The sequence below is a fragment of the Belonocnema kinseyi genome, chromosome 1 (genome assembly GCF_010883055.1).
Source record: "Belonocnema kinseyi isolate 2016_QV_RU_SX_M_011 chromosome 1, B_treatae_v1, whole genome shotgun sequence".
In the NCBI taxonomy this organism is placed as follows: Eukaryota; Metazoa; Arthropoda; class Insecta; order Hymenoptera; family Cynipidae; genus Belonocnema; species Belonocnema kinseyi.
Window position 1 is genome coordinate 72125324 of NC_046657.1, and position 12374 is coordinate 72137697.

At 32.3% G+C, this 12374-nt stretch overlaps 1 protein-coding gene across 1 annotated transcript; it reads left to right on the top strand.

Moving 5' to 3' along the window:
- Window positions 1-2397: 2397 nt before the first annotated feature.
- On the top strand, window positions 2398-5050 carry LOC117175965. The gene is made up of 2 exons (XM_033365853.1): window positions 2398-2495; window positions 4468-5050. The coding sequence occupies exons 1-2, from the start codon at window positions 2432-2434 to the stop codon at window positions 4968-4970; spliced, it is 567 nt and encodes a 188-aa protein (XP_033221744.1). The 5' UTR covers window positions 2398-2431; the 3' UTR covers window positions 4971-5050.
- The last annotated feature ends 7324 nt before the right edge of the window (window positions 5051-12374 follow it).

A 12374-nucleotide genomic window follows, 5' to 3' on the forward strand; every position in this document is an offset into this window, starting at 1 on the left:
GAAAGGATCTCAAACGTAATTGAGCCCATTCCTAAAGAGCCTATTTTTCGCTTTGCCCACTTGCACCTTTTTTTTAATTAGTACACAATATTTACCTTAAAACGCACAGGTCATCGAACTCTGATGGGCATAGCTTAGTGGACATAATTAACTTACAATATTTATTACCGCAATTAAAATAGATAAGATGAATTGATAAATGTCATTTGCAGGTTATGTAGCGAACTTGTAAATATAAAGGCTTATTCATATCAGTGCTCTCAATCTTGAAACTCTTTGAACTGCGCTTGCGTCGCGCCGGCAAAACAATTGGGTACTGTTGGCGCGCTGATTTTGAATAGTTTCGATATTCAAATGTGATATTTATAATAAATAATGATTAGGAAATGCATTAAAAATAATTTCTTAATCCTAAAATCAGATTTTGAAATGACGCTATAAAAATTAGACAATATTTGTTCATCTGTCACTTAAAAAGTATATTTTAAGATTAATAAATTACTTTTAAAGCATTTCCCAATAACTATTTATTATAAATATAACATTTGAATATCTATATAATTTAAAATGCGCGCTCTAAAAGCAAGAAATCATGTTGCTGGCGCGACGCAAGGTCAGTTCAAAAAGTGCCCAAAATTGGGAGCACTAATTCAAATGCAAGAAAATTTTCGTCTTAAGTGATTGGTCGATAAACTTATTCTGTATGCTCATATTTATAAATAAGTCATTATCAATAGTATTCAATTATTAAACATGGAATCTTGCATTAACTCTTTTAATTTCTTTCTTTATTTCAATAAAATAGCCTAAGTATATTTTCAACTTTGTAAAGTAAGTATAACGAAGAGTATGCATTTTTAAACTGCACCTGAAGTATGATTTTTCATTACTTTTAAGAGTAGGTTAAAAGGGGGTTAGCAAGTAATGAATTTAAACTTGCAATCAATAAAATCGCATTACATTTCCAGTTAATAATTGACCAATGATTTTAAATCATGGTAATTTAAAGGTGGTGTAAACTTAAACCAATTTTGTATTAAAAATTATCAAATAAGTGAACCTTAACAAGTAAGAAGAAAAATGGATAAATATTAATATCGCTTGTGTTTGGTTTACCGACATATTCTGTAAATCGCTGACTTACCAACCCGACTTTGCAAGTGGTTGGCTTGTGAATTGGCCTTGATGTTGTTGATGCTGTTCTTTTCAAGCCGCAACATGAGTGAACGCCTAGTTTCTTCTGTGTAATATTTAAATATCAACTGTTGATATCACACGTTTCATACTTTTACTATGAACAGATATTGCCCTTTAATATCCTATACGCTGAATAGAAGATATTAGATATTATGTCATAATATCTATATATTATGGTTAAATATCAAAGTTTTTAATATCTACTTTTTAATATCTATTTTTCTCCGCGCATACCTGAAAAGTGAGCAAAAGTTTACCGACTATTGACCTAGAATCTAGAATAGATTATTCTAGATAAAAGCTAAATTAAATCATTTATAAGAAGGTTAAAGGGTGGCAGAGATTTGTGTATTCACCATGTTCTCATGGTCCATTACAGCATGCCTCTAGCCGCAAGAAATCGTCAGTGTTGTATGGTGTAGTGCATGCTACTAGTAGCACTTTGAGTTCAAATAGATGCAAGTGTTTTTAGGAAAGACAATTAACAAACGATTTTAGACTAGAGAACAAACAAGCCGGCACATATCCGTGATATTCTTTACTCTGTAATCTAACAGATAAATAAAGAAGAACCTTGACCGAAGTTGTTATACAGAAGCCGAATGATGATATCAGTGCTTAGATGAGAGCAGTGATTGGATCATAATAGTAAATGTTTGGACCGGAATAATTCTAGCATCAAATACCAAAACAGTTGCTATAAAAATGCCTGAATAAAGGCCCGAGTCCTGAAATTGTCCCGAAATTTGACAAAGGACGTAAGCCACCTGATTAAAGTTATACGATAATTCGGTACGATTCCATCTGAAAATTTTTGGATACTGCTCAATCGGACATACACTTATCTTGCCAAAACTTTCGAAAGAATCCAGTTGTCATTATCATAATTTAAAAATGCACCTTTTGCAGGTTAAAAGAGAAATAATTTGCGTAAATTCTAATGACCATAACTGGTAACAAAAACATGTCACACCATCTACGTCAGTACACAAATGCAGGATCAGAAATTTCACAAAATTCCAGTATGAATAATAACGAGTGATGATTGAGATACCTAAGATGAACAATATACTTCTTTATACTCAATTCATTCAAAGACTAAATAAAGCATGATATCAGCTTAGGGCTATAAAACTTAGTCTATATAGCATTCCTTATCAAAACAATTCGAAGACGAATTATTTAGAAAATCAGTTTACTTGTTCAGTTTGTTCTTTATTAAAGTGACTATTCTATGAAAATGAATATTAAAACTAGCATCTTACTTCTCACATTCTTTGGCATCTTGTACGTTGAAAGTAAGTGCAATATAATATTGAAACAAATATTGCGAAAAGTTTCTTCGTAATAGGCAAACTATAAAATATACAGATATTTGGACAACCATCGGGAATCTTAGAATAAATTCCTCATTAAATGAAGTTTTCCTTCTGCTTTGCATGAGGATCCTAAAAAGTGAAATTAATTTGTTATCGTTTGATAAACGTCTTGGTTGCGTACTTTAGAAATATAGGTCTAAAAATATAAATTTTAGGATAATTCAAACATTTGCATTGATGCTAATGTTTTTAAGCATCTGAAAATAGCCATCTCGATATAGTGACAATTATTTGCTGCTTCGTAGAAGATAAGGCATATGCACTCGTATGAGGAACGCCAATCTTCATAAAAAATGTTTTAAAGATAGGAATCAAAAAGTACTGTCGAATATTATTTTATTTAAAAATAATTATACTTTTGACATTTCAAATAAAATTTGCTCATATTTAAAAAACTTACATTTAAACTATTGATAAAAAAGGATTTTCATCATTTTTAGGGTGTACATTTAAAAGTTGCTTAATATTAATAAAAGTATTTTACGTTTTAAAGGTGTACAAAATTAAAACAAAGGTTCTTAATGTTGAAGATTTTCAAATTGAACCCTGAGAGGAAAACATTTGTAAATACTAGAATAAATAAAAATTTATTTATAATTGCATAATAATAATTTTTTCTAGTATTAATTAATAAATATCTAAGTGATTTTCAAGTCAAGTAATGTATGATAATAATAATAAAAAAATCTTTTTGCTTACATAGAAAAAATAATATTCTAATTTTAAGAATTTTCCACTACGTTGAAGACTATTTGCAATTTACATTGGCGCCAAGAGTATATTCTTAATGTAAAATGGAGGCCCTCTTATCTTAAGAATAAATATTCTTATCCATATGATAATAACGTATAGTTAATCTTAGCCTATAGAGGTTATTTCTCGGAGTGCCTGAGTGATTTAAATATATAATAAATATATGTAAATAGTTCTTTGCGAAATCTTTAATTGAAAAGTAAGAAATTGTGAATATCAAAGCCAGAAGTAAGTCTACTGTTAAATTGAGTAGTTTAAAAAATGTATAGGTTACAAACTATTTTTTCAATTGAAAATTATAATGTACTAACTTCATTTGGACACAATTGAATGAAAGATATTTAACTATTTGTATGTTACGCCTACCAATTTTCTTCAAAGCAAAACACTCAATGCTGAAAATTTCAACAACAAAAAATAAACTGATTTAGAAGCAACTAGAACGAAGCACTGAAAGAAATTATTGAACAGCGCCAGACACATTTTCCTTTGCGCATTTCTTTTTTCTCACCCATCTTCTTAATTTGAGAAGATTTTTTCCCTTTGGTTAGAAGATAATCTTAAAGTAAGAATTTCACTTACCTCATTAAGAATATTACTAAGAACATGCCTGTAAGAATATGATACTCTTAATATTAGAATATTGTTTTTTTTGGTGTTAGAAATCATCTTCTGACCCGAATGTTAAATTAATATTTTAAAAATTCATTTGCTAACATTCACTATTTTAGACAAACATGTATCTATTATGTAATAAATTCGTTTTTATTTGGTTGATAAGAAAATCTAAAAATAAAAATATAACTTCATACTTTTTGTTTAGAGACTGCTATTTTTAATTCAAATATAAGCTTTCTTACATTTAAACATTCATGCACCTTTTTTAAATTCAAATTTTTGTTTAAATATAACTTTTTTAAATTGATTAAAAGTTACTTTTGGTTAAAATATAAGCTATTACATGTTTCGTTGAGAATTCATTTTTTTCTTAAATTCACTATTTGGTTTGCAGATGTTTCATTACTTGCTACATCCCTCGTCCATTATTTAATGACCAGTTTTACATAAAAATGATAAAATGCTGAAGTTCCTGGTTTTCAAAAACTTTATGAATGTCAATTTTTTCCTTAAAAATTAGGTGCAGATGGAAGGGTGCCTCAGGGTCTTCGTTACGCCTTGGTAAAATTTACGGATGAAACTCGTTATTATGGATTCCTTAGGTTAGTGCCGCCAAACCAGCATTTGGACGATCCTCATAGCCTAAGACCAATGTGGATGTCACTTGATCGCGTAAACCTGCGTTTTAATGCTTATTATATTTATATGGAAATGTCACATCAGCGGCGTTATATTTCAGAAGCTCTCGAACATTTATTTGCATATATTGCTCATCAACCAGGTAGGGAGCTTCCAGAGTCAGCTCTTGTCTTCTTTGCAGATCACAAATATTCAGCTAAAAATTTTATTGAGTATGATCCAAATTTTCCACATCCTTATGTGGCAGACGACGACAAAGGCGGCCGCATTTACATAAAAATAAAAAACACCAGATGCATCTATTATGCAGTTCTAAAGTATATGGGAACTTCCAATGACGATTTACCATATATCCCACAGCCCCCGCCAGGGTATTTTCACTAATCAGCTGTAAATTTTACAGCATGTTGATATTATTTATCCTACAAGAAGACATCACTATTGGTTATAATCTTCGAGCATGGCCGTTTCTGCCATTATGTAGTACTTCCGCAGGCAAACGCGATGATGATATCTATTTTTCCTAATGGTATAGAATAGTTTGAGTAATTTTGCTTTTTGAAAAATATGTATACATGTAATCGTTTGAATGAATAAATATTCGAAAAAGAAGTTTTCTTCAAAAATATTGAAAAAGATGAGCACTCCTTATTATAAATTACAAAAAAAGTGCATCTTTGCAGATATCTCACGCCGCCAAAACCCGGGGTGGCCTCACAAAAATGTGAACACCTACCGCCATTCATGTCCAAATTTGGTCTGCTATTTCATTCGAAAAATGCGGCACATAAAACACGAAGAAAATATGTGAGCCCTCGCGGGAAGCCAGGAATAAGTGATAACTTCATATGATGTAAATTAAAGTGGTATTTCTTAGAACTCTTTCAAACTAAGAAATAGTTCAAATACTCTTAATTATCACATAACACTTAGGTAATACTGTTGGAGGCTCAGTTTTAGCGTGAGAGCGAAGGATGTCGAGAAAGAGAGCAAAGGAGTCAGCAAGAGAGAGGGGAGAGAGAGAGAGAGGCACAGAATGAGAGGCGAGAGGGAGAGGAGTTGCAGAAGCGAACGATAGATAAGAAGGGAAAAGGATTGGAAAAGTCTGTCAGTCGTAGAAGCGAAGGCGAGATAGAGGAGGGGAAGCTTGAAGGTTAGGGTGGTCCAAAAAATATTTTTCGAATTTTAATGCAAAACGTCCAGAAATTTGTTCGAATCCACAAAAAAATAAACCCATTTTTTAAAAAAATAATATTTAGAAGTGGCGCAGGCCCTATGAAGTTTAACACGTATTTCCCATAAAACAAGACGTTTTTGTAAATTTTATTCAGAATTCTCAATATTAGGTGAATCTAGTTCGAAATTCACCTTTTCTCTTCACAATCAGTCACAGAATGCGAATAAAATATTACTTTTCAAATATCACCCCCATAAGTCTATTTTATAGGGTCCCAAAAAACCCCCATAAGTGAAAAAATGGGTTTTTCGAGTTTTTGGCGCTAATTATGATTTTTCTGCGGCTTTTTTTTTAATGGTGATTGTTTCAAATACATGAAATACTACTTCATACTGATAATTAGATGTTTATTTAAATGACTTGAATAATGTATTATTGTTTTTAGCAACTTTCTCTCAGAAAAGGGTTAGAATATCAAAGTTTTTTTTTGAATTTTTCAACTTATTTTCAACGTTTCAGTTATATCGAGGTATTGTTCAATTAAAGTTAACAAAAATAATGTTTCAAACAATTTGTTATTAATTATAACAATATTCTCTTAGAATAATGCTACAAAGTTGCGGTTTTTCCTGAAATTTTTAACTTTTTGTCCACTTTTCACTTAAAGTAAGTAATAATTCAGTTTAATTCAGGAAAAATCATTGTTTAAACAAACTGTTAAAGTTTATAGCTATCTTCTTCTACATTAATACTACATAGTTGCGGTTTTTTTCCTGAAATTTTAAACTTTTTATCACTTTTCAATTAGAGTTAAGTAAAAATTAATTTATGTTAACAAAATAATTGTTTAAGCAATTTATTATCATTGCTTAAAATAAAGCGAAGTTAAACATTTCCGAAAAAACCACAACTATCTAGCACTTATTTACGAGAAAATGGTTATGAACAATAATAAATTGTTTAAATGAGCATGTTTGTTAACTCGCATTAACTATTACCTCACTAAGTGAATAGTGGATAAAAAGCTTAAGAGTTTAGAAAAAAACACAACTTTTTAGCACTAATTTAAGAGAAGATAGCCACAAACAATAATAATTTGTTTAATCAATTATTTTTGTTCAATTAAATTAAATATTAACTTACTTCAAGTGAAAAGTGGGCAAAATGTTAAAAATTCCAACAAAAAAAACCGCATTTCTATCAGTGAGCAAAGAGAATATTATTAGTAATAATAATAAATTGTTTAAACAATTATTTTGTTAACTTGAATTAATTATCACTTCAGTCTAATTGAGAAGTGATAAAAAGTTAGAAATTTCAGTAAAAAACCGCAACTATGTTGTATTAATCTAGAATAAGATAGTTATAAACAATTACTTTTTCTGAATTACACCATTAAGTCATTTCCCTTTCGGGGTAGGTGTGACTCACTCGGTGGAGGAAAGGAGTAATGTGTGGAAGGTATAGAGTTTTCAGATTGATCCAGAATTCTCTTGTTATTTATGTAAATAACACGTTCGTTCCGCAACACTGCTCCGACCCAGGTTGCTGATCAATCTCTCTAGCAATCACCCCAAGTGAAGATCCTCACAAAGTCGTTATGTAAGGTTCCCCACTTGGGTCCATTAGTGGCCAAGGTCTCTTATTTCAGGCGTCATTCACTCTACTGGCACTCCTTTTATTAACTATTTGCCGCCATACTTTCCTGTCCTGGCATACTTCTCTAGCTTCCTTTATGTCCATGCATTTTTTCATGCAGGCTCTCGTGTTTCTGTGACTTCTTATGTCTCTTCTAACTAGGGTCTCATCCACACATTCTAACCATTCTTTCCGCGGTCTACTTCTGGGCAAGCTGCCAATTACTTTACCTTGACACACTTGTTACGTTAGTGGTTCATTTGGCATTCTCTCAACATGCCCGAACCATCTTAACCAATTTCTTTCCCATGTGTCTACTAGCGTCTCTTCTGCACCACATTCTTTTAGAATTATCGCGTTACGTACTTTGTCCATCAGGGTTTTCCCACATATTATGCGCATAAATCTCATGTCAATTGCGTTAATTTTACTCTTATCCTTTTCTTTATAAGTCCATGTCTCGCTATCGTATAGCACAGTCGGTACAAATATAGAATTATGTATTGCTATTTTAGCTTTATTTGATATATTTTTACTTCTGATAAGGGGACCTGCTCTACCAATAACCTTCTTACCTTCATTTATTCGTCTATCTAATTTCTCATCTATCTTACGGTCCCTAGTAAATAAGCTACCAAGGTATACGAACTTATCAACTGGTTCAATTCTCTCACCATTTAATAAAATATTGCATAGTGTTTTCTCACTCTTTCCTTTGAACACCATAGTTTTTGTTTTATTTACGTTAATTTTGAAGCCCATGCTCATCATACTTGCATCTAGTTTATTCAACATTCTTTGTAAGTCTTCGATTGACTCTGCCACATACACCTTATGATCTGCAAACGCCAACCCACGTACCCTTACTGTTTCGAGATCCACACCCTCTTCGTCGAAAAGAGCCACTCTTAAACACTTGTCTAAAAATAATAAAAATAACCATGAAGACATAACGCATCCTTGTCTAACTCCTTGAATAATATGGAAACAGTCACTCAATTTCCCATTCACCCTTACACTCGCTTTGATACCCGTATATCTTGTTTTTATAGCTTGTAGGAGCCATCCATTGACTCCATACTCTTTTAGGACTTCCGAAAGTTTACTTCTATCTACCTTGTTAAAAGCTTTTTCTAGGTCAACAAATGCACGGAGAACATTTTTTTCCTACTCTTAAACTTTTTTTTGTTATTTGCATTAAGCTAAATATTTGATCCGTACATGACCTTCATGGCATAAACCCACTTTGGACTTCCCAAATCTTTGCTTCTGTTATTTTCATTAACCTACGAATAAGTATTTTTGAGGATATTTTACTTACTGTACTTAATAAGCTAATCCTCTGTAATTATTGCAGTCGCTTTTATCTCGCTTTCTCTTGTATATTGGTATAATAATCACTTTGTTCCAATCGTCTGGGACGTCTCCCATCTCGAAACATAAATTTATCAATTCGCAAACTCTATGTGGTATGTACTCGCCACCGTGTTTAAGCATTTCAGCGTTAATACCGTCTACCCCGGCAGCCTTACCGTTTTTCAAGTTCTTAATTATATCCCTAACCTCAGTGACACAGACTTTTTCAATTGAGTTTTCCAACGCATCGTGTTCAACATCGCAGTTGTGGTGTCCTATAGCTTCATCTCCGAATTGTCTCCTAAAATAGTCTCTGAAAGCCTCTGGTATTCCGTCTACATCATATACCATTTCACTTCTACTATTTCTCATGTTGACAAATTCTGTACTTTTATTTCCTTTCATTTTTTTATAAAGCAGTTTCTTGCTTCCTTCAAAGTTGCTTTGTATTTTTATCTCTTCTTCTGCTCTAATTGTATCTTTACGTGCCTTAACTAATCGTTTGAGTATCCTGTTTTCGGGCAGCCTTTTTAGGCAGCCTGAATTTCATCATTCCACTACGCATCGCCAGACATTCTTCCTACAACTGCGGTACCACACACTTCAATTGTACATATAACAAGGTTATCTCGTAACTTTGTCCAAGAACCCTTCATATCTTTGTTTTTTATACGGTGCTCCCATGTTGCCCTACCTATGCTTCGATTATCTTATTTTGGAAATCTATTCGCACATCCGGTTTCTGTAGGTTCTCAATTTTGATTCGCGTTTGTTTTGTTTTCTTGGTTCTCTTTTTTCTCCATCCCCGACCTAAGTTAATTTTTGAAATCAGAAGTTAATGATAAGTATTGCATTCAGGACCCCTCATGAACCTTGTATCTTTGACTAACTCTCCTAGTCTTTCATCTGCAACAACAAAGTCAATTATATTGCGGCTATTTCCTTTAGACCAGGTGTACATGTGGATCATTTTATGCGTAAACCAAGTATTTGTAATAAACAGACCCCTTTCTAAGCATAGACCAACTAATTTATCTCCGTTATAGTTTGTTTTTGGATACCCAAAATTATCTAGTACTCTTTCTGTATCCTGATTTTGGATGCCCACCCATCCGCTCATGTCTCATAGTAGAATGGTTCTTTCACCATGTTCGCAAATATTTATTGTGTCATTTAAAGTGTCTCAGAAGGCGTATTTTACTTCTCTGGGATCACTATGAACTGGCGCGTAGAATGCTATGATAAATATTCTTCTGATTCCTACTTTCATTCTAGCCCACAACAGTCTGGAAGATACGAAACCATGGTCTCCGAGATGTTGCTTTCCTCTTTCATTCAAAATCAGACCTACTCCTTGTTTACCATGTGATTCACTGTCTACACCTGACCATATTTCAAATCCGCCTTCACAAACCGACTGCTTGTAAAGTAGGGCAGGTAAGTTAGGGATCAATTTACAGTTATCGACCGATGACTTCAGACAAAAAGTTTCTTGTATATGAACATGCCTTTAAGTTGAGAATTTTGCTAAATAACCTGCAAATGATAGTTATCAAGTCAATATTTCTATATTAATTGCGGTAATATTTGGTAACTTAATTATTTTCATCAAGTTATGTCCTTTAGAGTTCGGTTGCATGTGTGCTTTAAGGTAAAAATGATATTATCAATTAAAAAAAATGTCGAAGTAAGCAACGCGAAAAAAAGGTGATGAGAATGTATTTGTTAAAGCAGAATGAGCTTGGAAAAAAAGAACTTTGAGTTCTCTATTATTCAATTTATAATTTTAGACAACTACAATTTAAAACTACAAAACCTAAAACTTGAATTTTGAAAACGTATTAGATTTTCGTTAACTGACAAATATTACTAAAGTTTAAGTACTTACGTATTTCAAAGCTTCGCAAGACTATATTTTCTGTAGATATTTAAGGAATTCATATTCAAAATTGATAAATTAAAAAACAATGGTTCAACTGTTAGTTTTATAGCAAATAGATTGAAATTTGCAGCGTCGTTGCAGCGCCGTCGCCAAATTGATGTTTCCTTAATTTTATGGGCTATGAAAGCACTTCTCTAAATTTTCAATCGTCAACAATTTTAATTGGTTCTGATAGAATTCGCATGGACGGAGGTAAGTAACATTTTTGAAAGGAGCGCAAGAAATATTAGAAATTTTTCTTGTTTTTACAGATTACAATTTATTAGACGCAAACCCAATTTGTCGTTTTTTTGCAATTTTTTTTTTATGAAATTGACACATTTTGCCGTTTACTTTGAATTTTTAGACGCAGAATTTTGTTATCTTTCATGTTCTTATTAGAAAGAAAGTAAATATTATCATTGCGGGATTGATAGAATTTAGTAACAAGAACTTTTGGGCCTTTCGAACCTTTTGGGCCTGTTGAATGTGTGCCGTATGTGTTTTTCGATATGTCAACATTTTAGGTCTATCAAGCTAGCACCTTCACAAACGAAATTCCCAAATTTCTTTATGTTAGAATTTTGGGCTTTTTTTGGACTTTCTTGCCGATTTTTGGGCTCCGCTACTTTTTGTGAAAATTCAAATTTTGATTGGAGGTGCTGACTTGAATCAAGCCAGCACCTCCGCTATATAAAAATTGAAAGAAAAAAAAATCAAACACGTCAGAATTTTGGGCTCTTAAACGCACCAACAACCAATTTTCAAAAACCACCCCTAAAATATATAAAACCACCCTCTTTGTAAAAAATCAAATTCGGAAAAAACAAAGAACACCACAATTTTGGGTTATAAAATGCATGAAAAAATACAAAAAACTACCCCATTTTAAAAGAACCAGCCCGTTGCAAAAAATAAAATTTGCAAAATCCAAAATGCACTAGACTTTTGTCTCATTTTAGAGTCTCAAATGCACTTAACATTACATTAGAAAAACCACCCCTGTGTAAAAAACGTCAACCTAATAATAAAAACTTAAACCTTGATGTGGGCATTTTTGAACAGCCCATAAATCAGAGACTCCATTTGAACCGTAAAATTCGAAAAATATCAGAGATTATAGTAACACTGTAATATTCCGAAAAAGATTGGTTTGCACAAAATTATGTTTGATTGTTAAAAAGGGACTGTTTTTTAACGTCAAGTGTTGGGGACAAAAAATCGGATTAGGTATTTTTAAGAAGCCCAATAAACATAAACTGTACTGACACTGGAAAATTCTCAAAATATTAATTTTTAACAAAGTCATACATACATGGTAGAGAAGGGTTGATTTTATAGATTAAGCTTTGAAGCCCAAAAATCGCAGTGGATATTTTCGAGGAGCCCAAAAATCAGAGACTGCTTTAACTCTAGAAAGTTCTGAAAAATATTGTTTTTTGACAAAGTCATATGTACATGGTAGAGAAGGTTTTGATTTCATAAGTTAAGGGTTGAAGCCTAAAAATCGGAGTTGATATTTTCGAGGAGTCCAAAAATCAGAGACTACATTGACACTAGAAAATTCTCAAAAATATTATTTTTTGACAAAGTCATATATACGTGGTAGAGAAGAGTTGATTTTATAAGTTAAGGGTTGAAGCCCAAAAATCGGAGTGAATATTTTCGAGGAGCCCAAAAATCAGAGACTGCTTTA

What these genes read in the sequence shown, in the direction of transcription:
- LOC117175965 (XM_033365853.1), top strand. Translation starts at nt 2,432, where the DNA reads ATGAAAATGAATATTAAAACTAGCATCTTACTTCTCACATTCTTTGGC. An exon ending in TGGCATCTTGTACGTTGAAA is followed by an intron (nt 2,496 to 4,467) that starts GTAAGTGCAATA and finishes CTTAAAAATTAG; the next exon opens with GTGCAGATGGAAGGGTGCCT.